General features: G+C 36.4%; 1 protein-coding gene across 1 annotated transcript in view; it reads left to right on the plus strand.

Moving 5' to 3' along the window:
- Positions 1-19,303, plus strand: part of PDE11A (phosphodiesterase 11A) — a gene marked incomplete at both ends in the record, with an annotated part of 129,752 nt that overhangs the window by 3,085 nt on the left and 107,364 nt on the right. The window contains one exon of the mRNA XM_084288782.1: positions 13,711-13,869. Coding sequence (XP_084144908.1) covers positions 13,711-13,869 — 159 coding nt within the window. The remainder of the gene's footprint in view (positions 1-13,710; positions 13,870-19,303) is intronic.

Consider the following 19,303-nt stretch of genomic DNA (forward strand, 5'->3'; position numbering starts at 1 on the left):
GTCTTATTATTGTGCAGACATCTTTATTTTCTCAGAGTCCGATCAGATACTAGTTGAAGTGACTGGAAGTCCTATCAACCAGTATGGACTGGGTGGCCAGCTTGTGCACAGATTATTGCCAGCTACTACTGGCATTAATGAGACTTCATGGGAATAACATACACATTTAAATCCTGTCATGTCCTACGGTGTGCTTCATGCAGGCAGTTACCTGTACCCCCATACAGAGTTCAATAGGCTTAGGAAGTTTGTAAATGATTTGCAGTGTCATTTTCAAAGATAGCATAAGATTTTCAATTACACATTTATTTTTCAAAAAAGAAAACATATTTGAAATAATAGGCTGGGGCTATTATTAGCCCTCTGTGATTATTACTGTCAGTGGGTCTGTCTTTACAACCCTGCTCACGTAAACTGAATTAATTGAATGTGCATAGCTAGATACAAGATTTGGAATCAATATTATGTATTGAGGACTGTATCACAGTCCAGATTTTTTTTAGTAATATACAATTTTGGATGCCTCATGGTAATTTGATCTATGAAGTTTATGTGAAGTAATTGACTAAACATTTTGGAGGTCCACAGCATCAGATAATTTGACAAATATTTAATTTATGGGAAAGTTTAGGTGAATGTTATACACCTGGTTCAGAAATTGCCGGATTCATTCATGACTCAAAGTTTTATTGACCACAGTGCAAAGTCACGTGCTGAAAGTGAGGTTTTATAACTGTATAACAACTTGTGATATATTTTATTTAATCTGTAAGAGTTAGTACTACAGAATTTGTTGGAACAGGAATGGAGATACATACTCTCTTTGCATTTTGGAGTCAGTCTAAAACTTTTTATCCTGGAAGTAATCTAGTTGTAGATTGGACTCCTAGTAAATTTAAGTTTTAAAATATGGCCTTGGATACTTCCCTTGTATTAATTTTGGGAAGCGTTACTGACTCCTTACTCTTATGCAAATAATGCGGTATGTCTTGAGCATATGTGTTTGAAGAATCAAACACCATTATACTGTCAAGGAAATTAGGACCCAAGTGTCCTTTTGAGACTTCCTTTAACAGAGCAGAGATACAGATTTTGCACTTGGGTATGAAATGTATTAAATATATTGTAAGTATGTAGGCAGAGGCAATATTAAACCTTTATCTGCAGGTCTTATGAGTTGTTCAAAAATTTAACTTTTTTTTTTTTTGCTAATAAAATCTGTGTATTTTTCATGTCATCCCTTCATACAGATCTTCTGTGACGTTCAGCTGAGGCTCCTGATCGCTTCTATTTTGTTCCATCTTTTAGAGCATCACATAAATAAAAAATAAATCTTAAGGAATGTTTGGCTATTGTTATAACTTAATCTGTGTAAAAGTTTAGAGATAATAGTATCCCACATCTTTCTAACTAGTGAAAAAATCCTACTCTTTAGTAAGATTAGTAAGCATACATCAGGAAGCATTGAAAAATGTTTGGCTGTTTGCCAATGTCAGCTAAAAAAAGTTTTCAATATACCTTATGTTAAATTTAGAATTTAAAATATAGCTTTAAATAAAGATAAAATGGCTTACCAGATGGATGTTTTAATGAAGTGGGGAAAAAAGAGAGAAGTATTAAAAGGATTTACACTAAGGCATGGGTTCTTGGAGGCTGGAGAAGGGTCAGTAAAAATGATCAGAAATGATTTTTCAGAACAGCTCAAGTCTTTAACAAGAATAATAGCTAATTATTCTAAAACATTTAACTATAAAAACTAAAATAAAGCAAAACAGAAAACATTGATCTCTTCTCACTGTTTTCTCTGCCAAGTTTAGGCCAAATGGCATGCAACTACTGCAAACACACTGTTAGAAGAAATCTTAAAAAATTCCTGATCACCTGGGCACAGGTGTTAAGATTGTGTCATTTTTCTAGGAACTTTGTAGGAGCTAGGAACCTAGGAGCATTCATTTTCTTCTGCTTGTGTTGGATGGTATTACAATTATACAGTTACTGCTTACAGGTGCAAACTCTTTAGCCTGGCTTTTCCCAAGTAAGAGGTGTTGCCATAGGTGGTGATACGCAGATGGGAGCCACATCTTATCACACAGGTTAACTGCTTCTTACTATCAGAATTATCAGTGCATCTCTTTCTATTCTAAAGAGCAGCTACAGAATTCCTGTGAGGGTTTGGTCCTGTGGGTCAGAAGCACTTAGGAGCTGCCTTGATCAGCAGTGCTGGAGCAGCTGGCACTAGCCCTTGCTGCATGTATTTCCACACTGGCTCTCAGCAAGGACGGAGGTTGCTCGTCAGAGACCACAAAACATGGCAACCAGACAATCTCCATGTAATACACAAAAAAATGAGTTAGAACAACTTTTACTGTGCATTAAACATGACTAGGAAGCACCACAGGGAACAGAAGAGATAATTACAACAGTAAAGAACTAAATTGCTCAAATATGCTCTCCAGGAAAGGGCACCTCAGTCCACCATGCAAAATTTAGGAAACATTAAAGTTATGAGTCTCTAGGAAGTGGCCTTGTGCCATCCACATCTGAGAGCCACAGCGGCAGCCGCAGAGGTAGGGAGGCATAGCTGCTGCCGATGTGAGGCTCTCAGAGGCCCCTGCACCTTATTTCATCTCCCATGGCCTGTGAGCCTTCTCAGGGAGCAGTTTCTGACTGAAACGTAAAACTTCCTGGGCCACACAACATGCTGTGTGCTGCTGGTGACAGGCTGCAGGTGCCATGATGGAGCAAGCCCACCTCTCACCTGTCTGTGTGGAGCAGGCCAAGTTACCTACAGGCCAGGATGGCGGTTGCCTGTCCACCGTGACAGGGCAAGCTGCTCCCACCCAGGCCATCACTTCATGGCTGCGCAGCACCTGGGCATGCATCCCTTGCTGGTTAGAGACAAAAATCATGGGGTTGGCAGCAACTGGGTGCAGGGTGCCTAGGTGGAGCCTGTTTAATGCAAGTCCACACAGTCCTGAGGCAAAAAGCTAGGACTGGAACCTGCTCCCCGCTCATGTGTAATGAGTTTTGCAATAATTTGCTGTTGCTGGGAAGTTACAAGCGGTGGTGCGGGTCTTATGCACTTAAAGTCAGTGCTGAAGCATGTTGTGCTGCCTGATTTTGGTGCTGGTATGAGGAGGTGCTAGGGTGCAGGTGGTGAGGGGTGCAGGCTCCTAGGCAAGCCTACGTGTGGAAGACTTCAAGGTATCAGCATGCTGGTATTTTTTGTTCATTTTTTTATCCTTTTTGTTTGTTATTAAATGTGCGGTCTGTTTTCTTACTGACCTCACAGAGTAAGTACTTGGTGCCCTGATACCCTTGGCTACCAAAAGAAGTGTGGTAGTCGTAACAGCCTTTTAGCTCTCCTTTCGACAGAATGTCTGTGGGCTAGTTCTGTCTAGTTCTGTGAGGCTTTTTTTTTTTTTTTTCCTGTCAAACTTACATACTTCACTAGCATATCAGTTAGTTAGCTTGTTTATCTGAAGACATAAACATTTTTAGGTTTATTTTCCTCAGCTCCTGGAAAAATTTCCTCACAGCATGAGCAGGAAACTGGTCCCTCCCTGGCCTGTGACTCCTCGGGAGTGCAGGCATGCCATGAGGTAAAGAGGCTGTGAGTTGTATGACGGTGTACTTTCAGGGCAAGAAGGGGTATGGTTTTGAATACAGGTCTGGAGCCTTTTGATCCACTTGTATTACCTCACTATAAAAACCTCACAGATCTTAATAGCGGAAAAATAAAAATAGGGAGGCTCCAGGAAAAACATCTGAATGCTCATCTGGCTTCACATCTTGCTAGAATCTGTGGTGACTTAAAGGAGCAGAGACAGTTGCCTCTTGCTTTCCTTCTGTTCCAAGTAGCTTGCATTAGACACTTGGTACAGGCTTCATTACTTTTTAAGGAATATATTCTGGAAGCCAGCAGCTACAAAAAGGGTTACCTCGGGCTGTGGTTTCTGCATGACAAGTACAAGTCTTCTTGAGTGGTGCAGTAGAGATACTGGTATGATGCAGAGGGAATAGTAATCCAGATTATTCCTATCTGTGGTTTTTTGCATCCTCTCCTGTGATGTTGCCCTCTCTTCTTCTCAGGCAAATTCACTGTCTCAGCTGGAGGTGAGTTCTGAATCCCTTCAGTGAGTGGTTCTTTTTCCTTGTGTGTTAGGTTTGTTTTAATAGGGAGGAGGTAACACTTCTGTGGGGAGTGCTTTTGGAATTCCTACTCCTGGAAGGGCTGACCTGGATTTGTCTCATTGCCATTCTGTATTCTGCTCTGCAAATTAACTGCAAGGTCTGCTTCTACCTGGCTGCAGCTGATACATCTTTTGGTGGTTCTCTCCTGGTTCTGCTTAAACTGTGGAAAAGGCAGGGCGTATGAAAGGGGGAAGGAGAATGTATCCCTCTGTTTCTGTTCTCCCTGGTGAAACTGATGGCACAGGTGAGGCTGTGCTTCTCATCACTTAATTTAGAGTTGCTGTCCTTTAATCAGTGTGGTGGTTTGGGATGCTTTTTTATAGATAGGCTGCAGGAAATTTAACTAAGTTTAAAACACTGAAACAGTAGAATATATGGAAATGCAGTCTAAGCAGTTAATAGCCTCAACTTCATGCTATGGTGTAATATATGATACAGTATACATATAATACTTAAAGACATTATAGATTTTTAATGTTTTTCCACTTTTCTGGTGTTGCTCTTAGTAACTTCATTACAGGTCTTCATATCTCATTTTAGAAGCAATGAGCAAGAACTCCAGCCAAAGGAAAAAGTAGACTTAATTTCTTTCCTGTTAATACAGCTCACTTATTAATTAAATGCTTCATTTTCTACACACACACACACACACACACCACCCTGTAATTCTTACATTCTTGTGCTGTGGAGTTGTTTAAATATGTAAAACAAAAATTAAAAATAAATATATATATGACTACATGTAAAAGGATAAGATAACATCTCAGTAAAAGAGTTGGAGTAGAAAAAGAACTAAAAAGAATGAGAATATACATAAACTAAATGTTAAATGGCAATCACTTTTTTTAAAATAAGCAAGAATAACTATGAAATGGGAGTTTAGAGGATAAGTCAGCACTGCTACACCAACAGTCAAGTACAGAAACAATTTAAGATTGTTGCTTAGAGCCTTGTGAGAATTCAAACACAACTTCCTACTGCTGTCACTGATAAAACTAGCTGAAAGACAAATTTATGTCAATACTTTAGTCATTTAGCTGGCTTCACTACCCCCCCCTCCATTAGACAGATCTGACTTTAGTTGCACTCATGCTTTATTGCTTATTTATTGCTCATTTGTCTAGGTAAATTCTGTACTTATCTTATTTAGAAAAATGAGTATCTAATGTATATTTGGTGCGTGGCTGTGTTCTGCATACACAGTTATTGTTTGTTACTTTGTTAATTTTATTCATGTACCTAACTAGAAAGATGTTCTGAATGATGTGTGTGTGTGTCTCTAAGAACATTATTTGGGAAAAAAAATAAATTATAATCTCTCAGGACAGAGGAGAAATATTTTCCACCTATATGGCATGCTGTATTATGGCAGTGCAGCATAATATAGTTCAATTATCTATTTGATTACAGTACGTCAGTGATGGTGAAAATGAAGGGTCTGATTCTGCAGTTCTAATTTTAGCAGAAATCCCATTACAAGAACAAGACTGAATTAAGCCTTAGTTTTGCTTGGTAAAGGATTTTGCTATTCTATTCGATCGGTTTTCAGTTTTCCAAAACAAATGGATATTACTTTGAATTATTTACATTTGTATGTCATTGTGCCATTTTTCTATAGAATAGCAGAATTAAAACAAGCAAGCATACATACATTGTTACACAAGTTAACTTGTTTTACTTTTCTGCAACAGCCCTATTGACAAACTGAAATATAGACAGCTTGAGCTCATGGATCAGCAGAGTTGTGTTAGGAGGGTAACAGCAACTGCGTACAATCTGTGTTTAATGTCTAATGTCCCTACAATACACCTTTAAAAATGAGTGTGGCTAAGGTTAATAAAACTATTGTTTTGTCACAATAACACTTTAAATTTATTATTCAAAGATCTTACTATACTAGTTTAAATTTTAATATATATATCAATATAAAAATATAAAATATATAAAATTCAAAAAATCATCCTGTATGTTGGGGAGAATGGCACTAAATGGCTGACAGTGAGAACTTGAATGTGGGAACTTGTATGGTGGTGTGGCTGGTTCCCAGCAGGGCTTCAGCATGCCAATTACATACAAGGGCATGGAGAGCCACTGTGATAGAGCAAGCAGTAGTGAGTGTGATCTCTAAATATTTAAAATTAGAGGAAAAAAATATTCTCTTTTCAAGTTTCTTCTTTGATAAAAATGCAGACAGAGCAGGAATGCACAGCTGTTGTACAGGATCAGACTACAACTTAAGTTTCTGCAGTGCTATCAGCAATCTAATGTTGGTTTGTCTTGAAGGAAGAACAGAATTGTATTGGACCTGGGTAATGTTGTCCTGCAGAGGAATCTTTTCTTATTCCTGCTGTTGATCAGCTCAGACTAGGAAGCATAAAATGTGATTATGTTTATTAACTTGATATTCATGTCTACAAACTTGATAATGCTTATGAAGATAGTTTTTCCTTTCTCAGAAAAAAATTACATATACTATTTTCTCTGTTAATTTTGTGCCAGTGCTTGTATAAGTAGTCAGTGTGTATTGTTACTTGTCTGTTGTCTAACTAGTAGATGAAACTGTGGTCAGGACAGGATGTAGATGGCATAATGCATCCCCACCAATAAAATTAAAAAAAAAAAAAAAAAAAAAGGCCCAAACTGACGCATTTAACAATAAAACATGAACTTTAACATTGCAAGTGAACTTCTTTTTTGCCCCCAGGAAAGTCAATAAGTCTTGTGTATTTTTCAGCTTAAATTATATACGGACTTTGTTTTATATCTGGAAGTTAAGAACCTTAAGGGCCAATGTTCCCTACTCCTTTGGGGAATTGTTTTGGGAGTGAAGAAATGGTTTGCTGAGCTGTTACGTGCTTTTCTGTTTTACTCATTTTATCTTATAAGAAATATTGCTGTCATATAAATAGTAGATAACTGGACTATGTGCTTATTTACTTGGGAGAGTTAGGTTTTAGGTGCTGGAGAATACACTTCTGTTCTCCTGCTGCCTTTGTCTCTGGGGCCTTAGGGATTTGGGGAGAGATGGCAGGAATGGTTGCAGCAGTCCTTACAAGGAAGTCTCTTCAGAGATTGGTTTACTTAGTTTTTGCCCCCAAAAACAAGTAACTATTTTCAACAAGGTTTTGCCCATATCCACTGCAGTGTTTTATTGCTTGGTTTACTGTTCCTTATGTATTACAGACCTTGCACTGTATGTGATTTTTATTTTTTTTTACCTTAAAGAGAAGATTATCTAGAGCAGATGCCTTCATTTATTTACTTCTAATTTGTATTTTGACTTTGTTATGCTTTAAGTCTGGATAATATGCCGTCTTTTGGGTTGTTCTTTTCCTATTATGCTCATAGGAAACATGATCAAGAAATTGAATCAGTCTTTCAACTTCAGTTTTTCTACTTCTACAAGTGACAATGCTGCTGCAGCCTGGCTTCCTGTAAAGTCAAGGAATAAGGACATAAAGATTCATTTTCTTTTCCAAGTTCCAAGGGCTATGTTTAGAACTGTACTTCTGCTAATAATTTGTGAACCTCCTACTTAAACTGAAAATCAAACTGAAATCCAGTTCTTTAACCTTTGCTCAGAAATTAAAACATTCTTTATTGCTACCATAACTTATTCCATAGCTTTAAATCCCCCCCAGCATTGGAGTTATATTACGAACAAGAACACAGCAGTCAGTTTGATTCATGGGAGTTATGGAGGCTCCCTGTGGCCTTCAGTGGAAGGGTGCTTCTTGCTAGCTTTTTTGAAGAGTTTATTTTAAGTTGGCAATCATGAGAAAATGTCTAGATGCTTTTAGTGAGTGATAAAAATAATGACTTGTTAATGAGATTTTCACCTCTTTGTGGTCAGCATTTAATTTTTATGTAGCGTTCCTCTAAGCATAGCAGTTCAGTTCTCATAATGATCAAAGACTGTTATTTGGTGATTACAGTTCCACGGCCAATTTGTCATTGCTCTCCAACTAAAGAGGATTGGGCCTTAATAGATTTCTTTGCACTTCCAATCCTATCAATGATACAGCTGATCAACTTTTTTCAGTCCTTGCCCAATATTTTTATAACTCTCAGTCAGATTTACAATTTAATCTTATGAGTACAGAGGTCTGACCAGAGGACTTGAGATAGCTCATGGGGATGGGCAGTATTATGATTTTTCAGCCTGTATGATGAAGGGTAAGGGATCTAGAAAGGTGAATTTGAACGTCCTACATCACTAAGATGTCCTGCTGATCCAGGCCCTTGCATTTCTGATACTTATGTTCTTGATCACTTTCAGGCTACCCTTTAATGTTATTCACACAGTACAGGAACTAGAAACTTAATGTTTCTTAACGAATGTTGATAACACTTATGATTCCAGAATGTAACTGTCTGTACCCTAGTTTAGCCTTTTACAGAATAAAAACATGAGACTTTTCAGCTAGTGAGGAAAGAAACATCTTTAGTGTACAGAAGAACTGAGACTGCAGTGTTACAGCTCCTACAGCTGAAACACAAGTGCTTGAACTGATGAATCAATCCTACGCTCATCTTTCCTTGACTGACCATCGCATTTTACAGGGCAGTATTTCCCCACAGAAGAATGACAATCAATAAACAGCTTTAGACAAGGTGAGATTTATCCTCCAGAATAAACGTTCCTTTTTGGAATTTCCAAAATTCTAGTTCAAAGTGCCTCAGTCATTATGCTTTGAATGTGTCTAGGATCTAGAAGTCTCATTATATAGAACAGATAAGTTTAAAAAAATAAAAAAGCCTGTGAGTTTTAGCAGTGTTTTTTTAATAGTCAGTGGAAAACTTGACTTTATAATTCCTGGGTGTTCTTGCATGAAAATACTGCCGGTACAATTATAGTTATAGTGAAGGCTTTTGAAAAATATGTATATTTTGTATCTGGTCTGCCCCTGATTTCTGAATAAGCCTTGATCATAAAAAAAATTAAAAGCAAATGTTGCATTAGTATCATCAACATTAATATTCCTTAGCAGCCAGAAGCCCAGCACGGATGAAGACCTTGTTGTGCCATGGGCTGTTCTAACAAATGGGATAATAGTTTGTATCACAAAACATTTGCAGCCTAACAGAGGGCTTCTCTGATTTAGCAGCTTTGTTATCAGCTGCTAAACAGGCCTCCTTGCTCAAGGTTACTACCCTGTAAGTAGGGGTCGATGTAAATTTTGTACAAGCTCCTCAGCCTTCACAGGTCACACTTGAGTTTTTATTGATGCTGTTAAATCCAGCTAAACCTCTCAGCTAGATCCTACCATGTACCTCCTATTACAATATAATAAGCTATGGAAGAAAGCTGAGGGGGGAGCATGGGGTGTAAAAGGAAGGTTTGGGACATAATGCAGGTCATCTAGTCATTCAGCTTTCTTATATGTGTATTGCTTACTTCAACAATATTAATGCTGGCAGAAGTAGTATTTTTGTTCATGTCTTCTTCCTCATTACTCTTGCCCAAACGTCACTAAAATGAAATTCCTGGCTGCTCTTCCACAAAAGTTTAGGGACGAAGTTTCACCTGACATCTTGATTACTCCCATCTACTTACTACCAAGTTCTTGATGAGGCTTGTCTCAATCTCTTCCTTTTTCTAACTAAATGCATTAGCTTATCTATAGCATGCTTATTGTACCTTTACTCTCTGTTCCAGAGATGTAATGTCCTTCTGCAAAAGGTAGTCCAGTTCTCTAGCATAAGTGAGCAATTTGATATCAATGAGAATATCACCAGAGCAGGTCACTGCATATCTGGGACTGAGGCCGTCTGCTCCAGGATCCCTGTGCCTCAATTCTTCATTGTAGGTGTCCCAGCAAAAGACAGAAACAGGAGGCTTCAAAAATCCACTTGAAAGAAAATGCAGTATAGGAGGAACAAAAAAGACCTTGCCTTGATTTGAGTCATTAAAAATAAACTTGCTATCCCAGGAGGCTTACCACAGCTGACAGACTTGTTCTGATTGTGATGGCGAGAGCACCAATGGGGATTTTTTACAGAGAAATTAGAATGTTGGTGTTTCTTGTTGTGTGCAGTGAAAAGTTTTCTCATACTATGTGGTACTGCTGAGGGAGACAACTGCTGTATTTAGGGTGACTGTTGTTGGGGAGAAGCTCATTATGTAGTGAGATGCTTTTAATGTGTGGGTTTGCCCCTTTTATGAAAGTGCATCAAGTGCCTTATACTCACTGTATGTGCCTGAAAGGTGATTGCTAGTCTTCATAAATGCAGAACTGAACCGGAATGCTTCCTTGTTTTACAGAACAAGGACCACAGGTGTGACAAACTTTGTGGACAAATGCAGCATCCAGAATAAGGATGGAATGTGACTTCCTACGTACCTATGAAAAAGCATAACTTGTCACTCTAGTCTAGTTTTATTGTAAACATAAATTATTCTAGTTATAGAACTTGTAAGCAAGGGAGAAGATTTTGACAGTGCCCTTTCCTGAGTAAATAACAGATTGTAAATTACAATTGGATTAAAATCCTCATTGTAGTGAACCTTGTTACTTAAACTTGTAGTTAAACGTAAATTTGCTCAATTTTTAATTTGACATCTTGTCTTACAGTATTTATTTTTGAGTGTGCTCAGAGAAAACAAATCCCAACTCACTCTTCGGTTTAACTCTTCCTTGAAGATTTCTTTTTTATAAGGCTTACAATTAATGCTATTACTATCCAAGGCTGCTTTTCAGTTCAGTTGTTCTCTATGTGCTCTTCTGAGTTTGTAGAAAGTAAAACGGAGCAGGGTCTGTGTCTCTTCAGTAACACTAAGCATATCAATATTTCAGGCACAATAACTAATTCTAAATATTAGTTCAGACATTACCAAGAAGCAGTTGAAAAAAAGCTTAATTTATTCATTGGTGAAGCCTACTGTGTGATAATTGCACTGCAGTTCACTTCTGGTGTATGAGTAGCGTGCCTTTCTAGGCAGGTTTCTGTACAGTGCAGAACAGTTCAGCCTCTATTGAAGTTGATATCAAAGCGCACAAGCAGCATGCAGAAAGATCACAAGATCAGCCAGGTCTGGGCCCCTGATGTCGTTATTAAAAACCATTCATCATGGGGGTTCTGGTTCTCCTAAGGAAACTGATAGGCACAAATAATTCAAGGGAATCTCATTGTCTTATCAAAGACTGCAGATTAGTAATCTGCTCTTCTTGGAAGCAAAGGCTGTTAATATGCTCTAGAGGCAGAAATAGATCTAGGGAAGAATAACAGACCCTAACGAAATTATAGAATTAAAACAGGGAAAAAGGAATGGTATAATAAAACAGAATCAAGAGCTTGGTGTTCTGTGGCAAAAATGTTATATATGAATATCATGGTTGGTATTAATCCCTTACGCTTAAGGGGTCTGAAAATCTGCACAAAGGTATAAACTAAACAAATGTGTATATTATGTTGAGTGAGTGCAGATTATAGGTTACTTTTAAATCATGTCACTTCTAAGGTGGCTAAAACAATGTTTCTATAGCATCTGCAAAGAACAGATAGAAACAGATGTTTCTATAACATCAACAATCAGGGAAATAAAAGTAGGAATAAGATTGCCAGGAAAAGTCTGACAACTTTTAGTGTCAGTAAAGATATAATAAATTCTCTCCCTCATCTCAATCAAGTTTTATCTTAGATCAAGGACTATATGGATAGTTCTTTCACCAGTGGATGCAAATGTACATGAATATTTCAAAGCCAATATTGCCTAAACCTTTGGAAACAAAGCTCTTGCTTCATGTAGAAGAGCTCAGTTTTCTTGTGTTAGGGGAGCCAGAACTGTCTGCAATATGAATGCTAACTTCACCCAAGAGGAACGGAGCTGCTGCCTGGAAATGGCAGAAATTCCCTCCCTGGCTGATGGTTATTGAAGATGATCCCCTCCCATGTGGACTGGAGATGCTGTTAGCGCTACCTCTTCTGAACTTCACAGGCTTCTTTGAGACACTGATTTGCAGTTTGAGTGGTACAGTTCCAGAGCAGAATGGATTTCTGTATTCCACCATGTTTTTAAAGGAAGTTTAGTTCAGTTTCCCTTCGCTTTTGTCAATCTATAATGAAAGTCATTTTCTCTTAAGATTTGAGTCTTGCTCTGAGCCTTTTTTTTTCTTACTTTAAACATTATTGTGGTTAAGAAAAACAGACTGTTTAATGGTCGAAAGTACTATAATTTCCCCTTACTCTTCTGGTAAGAATAGAAAGTTGTATGAAAAGATATTTAATACATCTTTTAAACACTTCTTTTTTTTTTTTCTTTTTTTTTTTTCTTTTTTGTTTACATGGTAATATTTCTCCAGTGGCAACTAGCTGTGTGGATCCTGCAGAGGAAGCTTAAACTGTAAATCCAAGGAATATGCATAGCCATGTCTTCAGCTATGCAATACACTGAGAAATATACTGGCGTGAGGGGGCTTTTTAAGGTTGAATGTTCCTATACTTAGATTTCCAGAAAAAAAATGAGGTTTTTATTGCATTTCTGTGAAAAAGCATTTTTACCCAGTTGTAATATTAGCCATCATAGCAAGCCTCGTCTGTTTTACTAAATTTAAAGTGCAGCAGGCAGAGAAGTAGGGCCACCAAGTGTCTCCATCTGCTTGATGGAGAAATCACAGGCATCTACAAAATACAGATGTGAAATGGCAGCGTGGCCTAACATGTATGTGCATATACAATCACGTTACTAATTCTAGATACCAGTCTTGGCTGGATGTCATTCATCACAATAAGTGTTCCAAAAAGTAATGGCACTTCTTTGAAGTGATAAAATTTATTTGTTCTAAAGATGTCATGTGGTTGCCCTACATGTATATTTGCCATTTCTAACTGGTTATAAAGATGGTAGTTTGTCATCCTTGTTTACAATTTACTACATTCTGAAATTCCTACAAGTATTAAAGCACCTGTTTGAGGCATGAGGCACTACTTCTAGTGTTTTAGGGTAAAATGACTTTTTTAAAATGTCAGTTGCTCCAAATCAGCATGTTAAATATGAAGCAAGGACTATCTATATGCAACTGTTTTTTTTTTAATATATTTTTTTATGTATTAGACTTAGTCTTAATAACAAGTACTACTACATCTAACCCCAAAGCCATTCAGATATTGTTCAATATGTGCAACGCTCTGATCCCACATGATAGAAGAGTGGCAACAAAAAGTATGAACCAGTGCTAGTTTTAATAGATTTGATTGTGCTGAAATTTAATGTCTCATTTTAATGAGAGGCAAGCATTTATTTAATTCTTATTAAGGTAGAAATGTGAGACTTTACATAATTGCACTCACAATGCGTTGTACTGATCCTTTTAGAAAGAAGTGCTGATTCTTATTATATATTTTTTTTTAGTATCTTAACTGAAGAAAAACAGCTAAAAGAGGATAAGGTAAAAACACAGATGCAACAGCATAACTTTACTATATAAGACATTGAGGAAAATAAAGTTCTTTGCTATTTGAAGAAAACTCAGATGTATGATGTGCACATTAATACTTCCTTATTTTCTTTTGAAGGATCGACGCTTTAATGATGAGATTGACAAGCTCACTGGATACAAGACCAAATCACTCTTATGCATGCCCATAAGAAACAGTGATGGAGAAATTATTGGTGTTGCCCAAGCAATAAATAAGACTCCTGGAGGTGCCCCCTTTTCTGATGATGATGAAAAAGTAAGACTGCCTTTTTCTGTTTCTATCTTTAATATTAATAGCTTGGCAGGGAGACTCTTCTAGAGGTACTTATTGCAGGTGGTAGGAGTATAACGAGTGCATCTTCTAGACTTTGTAATTGGGTTGTAATTAGTTAATTTCTCAGATATGATATCACCACAGCATTTTATTGATGTACAATTTTTCTTTCTTTTTGTCCCTATTAAAGGGGAGTGAAGGGCTGATGTTAGTACTTATTCTCTATGTCCAGCTTGTGTCTTGATGTTTTTATCATTCCAGGTTACCTGTCTTTACTTAAACCTGTTACTGATCTGTTTTTAATGCTTTTTCAACTCTCACAAAAAAAAAAAGTCAGTAGACCTAATGTCTTAAGATGTTATTGCAGCTGTAAAGCAGAAAAGCGGATTCTTGTTTCAGGAGACCTGAACTTGGTGTTGTACTATTTTTGCCTTTTTTCCTGATCTCTTGTTTAAAAATAATGTTGGCTTCCATGTTAGCTGAAACACTTAGTATGCGCTGCTAACCTCAGATTAAGCTAGATCTGACACTGAAGAATCACTTTGCATCCCTCTTAAATTAAATCTTAATCATTCCAAATTTTAGCTTCCTTACGCATCTTGGAGTTTGTTACTTATCTGTGTTTGAAAACACCTATTTGCATGGGTGTCTTTCTTTATCAGCCAGCCCTTCACTATGTAGCCTGTTTCATGTAGGTTAAGTTTTTGTAGATGGTATCTTGTTGTGTAGAAGCTAGAGTTTCGAAGACCTATCCTCTAGTATACTTAGAAGTTATGAATTAAGTTTAAGGGCTCAGGGAAAATGTATGGTCATTCTGGGATAGTTCAGAAAACTAAGATTTTAAGTTATATTTAGAAGGAAAGACTAAGAACTTTAGTACAGAGGCATTCTATATAGATGTTAATGCATATACATCCCCTATTATAAGAATAATACATTGTATGCTTTCTGTCTTAAGTAGTTTCACTTCATAAAGAAATGAAACATGAAGAGAGCACTTGACTTAAGGAAGAACTTGTACCTCCAATAAATGAGATATTAGGTGCTGATTCATAATTAAATTGGTAGAAGTTCTTGCTTTAGGTTCAGATTACTTTTTTGTCATCCTATAACTATTTTATGAAGATCAGGTACACTGAGGAGTTGTAATAGATAGGGGGTAGTAGTTGTTGTGTTAATATTAAAGTGCTTAACATAAAAAGTACAGGTCTTAACATAAAACATGCATCTGTTCAATAAATGCAGGGGATCTTGCATCTGAAACTTCACTTTACCATTTAATATGTTTCATGTGGACTTTCCATGAAGTAAACTTTCAGAGTCAACTCTGAAGTTTTCCTATTAATTCAGAGTTGTCAAGGAATTAATTTTTGTTTAAGCAATAGTTTCTCTTTTAATATAGGTACTCTTTCAATAGAATATTTGGTGAAAAAAATTATTAGAACAAATACAATTTTCTGTTTGTAAAGAAAACCACAGCATGTTTATCATCACTGAATATTTACTTTTCTTTTTCGTAAAACTACCTGTAAGAATAAGTTTATAGGGAAAACTATTATAAAGAAAATTCTAAGGTTGCTGACTTAAAATCATCACCTTCTCTTCGTGTTCTGCATGGGATAAATGCCTGTAGCATTTACTAAAACTTTAATGGAGTTCATACGTTTACCCTGTTGTTATCACACAACACAGAAGGCTTCCAAGTGCCTGTGAAAGGATAAAGAGGATAGAAAAGGGAAAATAAGTGTTCATTAAGTTAGAACTGGCAAGTAAAGGGAGCTCAAGTATCAGAATAGAGGGAACAGCAAGGATGGAATTTAAAGGTAGGGAAAATAGGAAATGGTGCTGGTGAATGTGGAGAGGAGGGAGGAGAAAATGAGAACGAAGGGTTGTTTTTTTTTTTTTTTTTTTTGTATGTTTGTTTTTAAGAAGACTACAGAAAAGTAAGATAGGTCAGCAAGCTGTGGAGAAACAGAATAACAATTCCATCAGACCAGGAAAGAGAAATAAATTACCTTTCAAGCTTGTAATGGGAAACCACACGCTCCTGTTTATATTAATGTTGTATTGAATCTTATTTTTGTGGAAGTCTAGGTAGAGGCAGACTTGGCCCCGAAAGCTTCTTATGTTGATTCGAAAACAGTTAATACTTGATAGAGAGACCTTGTTGGTGTATTTTGTATGTGCTGACATTTCTATGCTATGACGTAAAGAGGTGTTCTGTAATGCCTCTTGGAAAGGAAAATCCTACCTCACTGTTTCATCTAAGCAGATGATCCTTAGAATCAAGATTGTATGACGTTAATGAAAAGCATTATAAAGCTAAACTAACAGTTTATGAAATTTTAAACGGCTTGCAAAATATTACACAAATCAAACTTGTCTTCCATAGAAAATATGTTAATTATATTTTAAGTACTTCTTGAAGTTGCTATTACATCTCTATTTTTACCTGTTATATCTACAGTGATAAATTTAGGGTATAGTCCGGAGCCATTTAATTGTTGTTGGAAACAAAGGTTTGGTGAGAATAGTCATACAAAGATTCATATTCTTAATGTTGGTTAATAGCATCTGGTTTGTGTAGTGGGAATAATTCAAAATTGATTGTCTTTTTTGAAATTTCATTACATGAAGGAACTTTTTTGCAGTCCTGGTGGGAAAATCCTTGCCAAGTGAAGTATTAAGTGTGTACACTAAAGTTGAGAGAGTAGAGGACTAATGATTATTTTATACCTCCTATTACTTACCAGATTTCTTCCAATAGAAACAGTTATGAGCAAATTTCTTTATATTACTTAGATTATTTAACATAGCACATACTTGCTATCAAGTGGAGATCTTCAAACAGTTGTTCTTAGCAATACCTACTTATGTGTGAAGAGCCAGCTTCCTTGCTGTGTATCCTCATATGCTTTTGGTGTCTTTCCTAAATCTTTCATTGTTATATTATGATCTGTTGTGTTCATGAGCTGCCTGTTAACTTCTTGTTAAGCTTCAGATTCTTGTTGACCTAGCCATTTGAATTGGAAGTAAAAGATTAGACTTGTAACTGATTTATCATATTCTTATTTAAAGCACATTCAACAAATAGAAGGAGTGAAGTATAAGTTAGGCAAAGGGCAAGAATGCATGTGGTATGACAGACTAATAATTCAGACAACTCACTCCCCAATTACCCTGAGGTATTATATATGATCTTTAAAAAATGTTTTGTTAAAGCCAAGTAACTGGGGTTACCATTGACACAAATATTAATATTTTAAAACTGAAAAATATGGGCAATATTAATTGCAGTATGTGTATTTGACATCCTCCTTTGGTTAATACTTTCTTCTAACTCTATGTATTGAGTAAACAAGGAAGAAATTCAGTTCTGTCTCTGGCAATATCAACTATTGTGGTACCGTGTTAAAGGTAACTTATCTTGACAGAAGAAAAATCTCTTGTAAGAGAACTCTTCCTGTTTCTACAAAGTGTCTGTGTAATTGATGGTGCATTGTACAAATAACTTCACAAAATAACTGTCAATTTTCAGTCATCAGACATCTGAAAAGACCCGTACTTTTAAAATATTTGTTTTTGATTCTTGAAAATATTAATGTGGAATATTGATGTATTAACATACAAATCTGGCAGTGCATGCTACAATAGCTAGTCAAATGCAAAATAAAGAAATGAGTCCCTCTCTAAATATACCCTTTATATAGGCATGAGGTATATTAATAAAGTGTAGAAAAAAAGTATCTTGTTCAAAGTGTTGCTTTTATCTTCTATACATATCATCTTTGATAATATATTTGATTATCATATGTTCAACAAGCAAAACAATTGTAAATGTGAGTTGTGTATTACATAAACATGTTTATGTAAATATTTGATGATAGTTCAGAGGTGGTGGTGTTTGCTTCCGTTCACTGGCTACTGAGAGTATGCAAAATCAGCAAGTTTCCCATACCTTGATTGCATCTTTATTCTTGACTAGTCACTTATACCATTGTTATAATTAAAAACCAGTGCATTAAAACTCTTCAAGAATATATTAAATGAGCTCTTACACGTAGAGTTTATGGAAAAATAAATGAGAATGTAAACACTATTGTGCCCTGTAACAGATTTCAGAGTTAATGAGGCTCAGCAGTCTGTGCTGTTCTTTTTAAACCTGTGCTTTTAAGCTTCTTCCCTCCCTGTTAAGAGGGAAGAACACATGCTAGAAATGCATGGCTTATCTCTGGGAAGCCAAAGGAAGCATTTCCAGGAGAATGCCTTGCAGAATGAGCACTCTAATTTAATGATGATATCAGCAAAGGTGGTTGTAAGGAAAGGGGGCAAGTGAAAACTTGAAGGGGAAAAAAAAAAAAAGGGAAATCCCTTCCAAAACAATGAAGGAAAGATCTGCCTGGGTGATGAGGTGGTTCATGCAAAAAAGTGTGATAACTTAGCTAGCAAATGAAAGAATCCCAGCTTTATATTGATATTATTTCTGACAAGTAGCATGCATCAGTTAGAAAATGAAAAAATAATAAACTGCCCCTACTCTCCCTACCCCCAAGCCATCTCAAACAAATCTCAATATTAAATAAGTGTGTCTTCTGTTTGAAGTGTATTTCTATACTCAGTATTATGTGAAGCAATTAAAATAATTTGTTGTTTGTTTTTTTACAAAGCTACAAGACTATTGTATAATGAAATGTCACTTGGGGGCACTAGTGTCTTGAGTCAATAGGAAACAAAGAATTATGTTTTCAATTAGAATTCAGTAGATACAAGCATCACTTTATGTATTCTTCTTAGTTATTTTCTGGAAGTTAAGAGCAAATAAAATATTTAAGATTTGAGGAGATTTTAATGCTCCCAAGCTGTAACCAAGTTTGTATTTTGCAATATGTAGAATGGTAGAGTATTAGATTTCAAAGCTTTTGTAGTTTTGTTTTTCATGGCAAACTTTCAGGGTTTTTTATATCTTTGACCACAGTGTTAATAACATAGCACTACTAAGTTAATTTCCTGCATGTAATGATTGGTTTTCAATTGCCAAATAAACTCTTCTCCCTTTTGGTATAAGGGATACTCCAGCCATTTCCTTGTTTAAGAACAAAAGTAGACCTGACAGGCACTGGCATGAGAGAAACTGCTGTCTCACCATGAGTTTTGCCTCCCTAGTGTCAGTGGCTTGGTTAACCAGACTGATGTAGAGATTTCTACTTTGAGACAGACAGTAATAGAATAGAAGCTATTTCCTTATTACATTATGTTACGCAACTGGTAACTCCTCAAAAAAAAAAAAAAGATATATTTTTATGTATATTTTACAAATGGGGACACCTGATTCATCTGCATATAAGACTGGGGGGGGGGGAATTTAAAAGAACTGTGCAGCCTGTGTGTGTTCCCAGTGCTGTCCTGAAGAGTCATT

This window comes from Netta rufina, assembly GCF_964035555.1.
Source record: "Netta rufina genome assembly, chromosome: 6".
NCBI classification, from domain to species: Eukaryota; Metazoa; Chordata; class Aves; order Anseriformes; family Anatidae; genus Netta; species Netta rufina.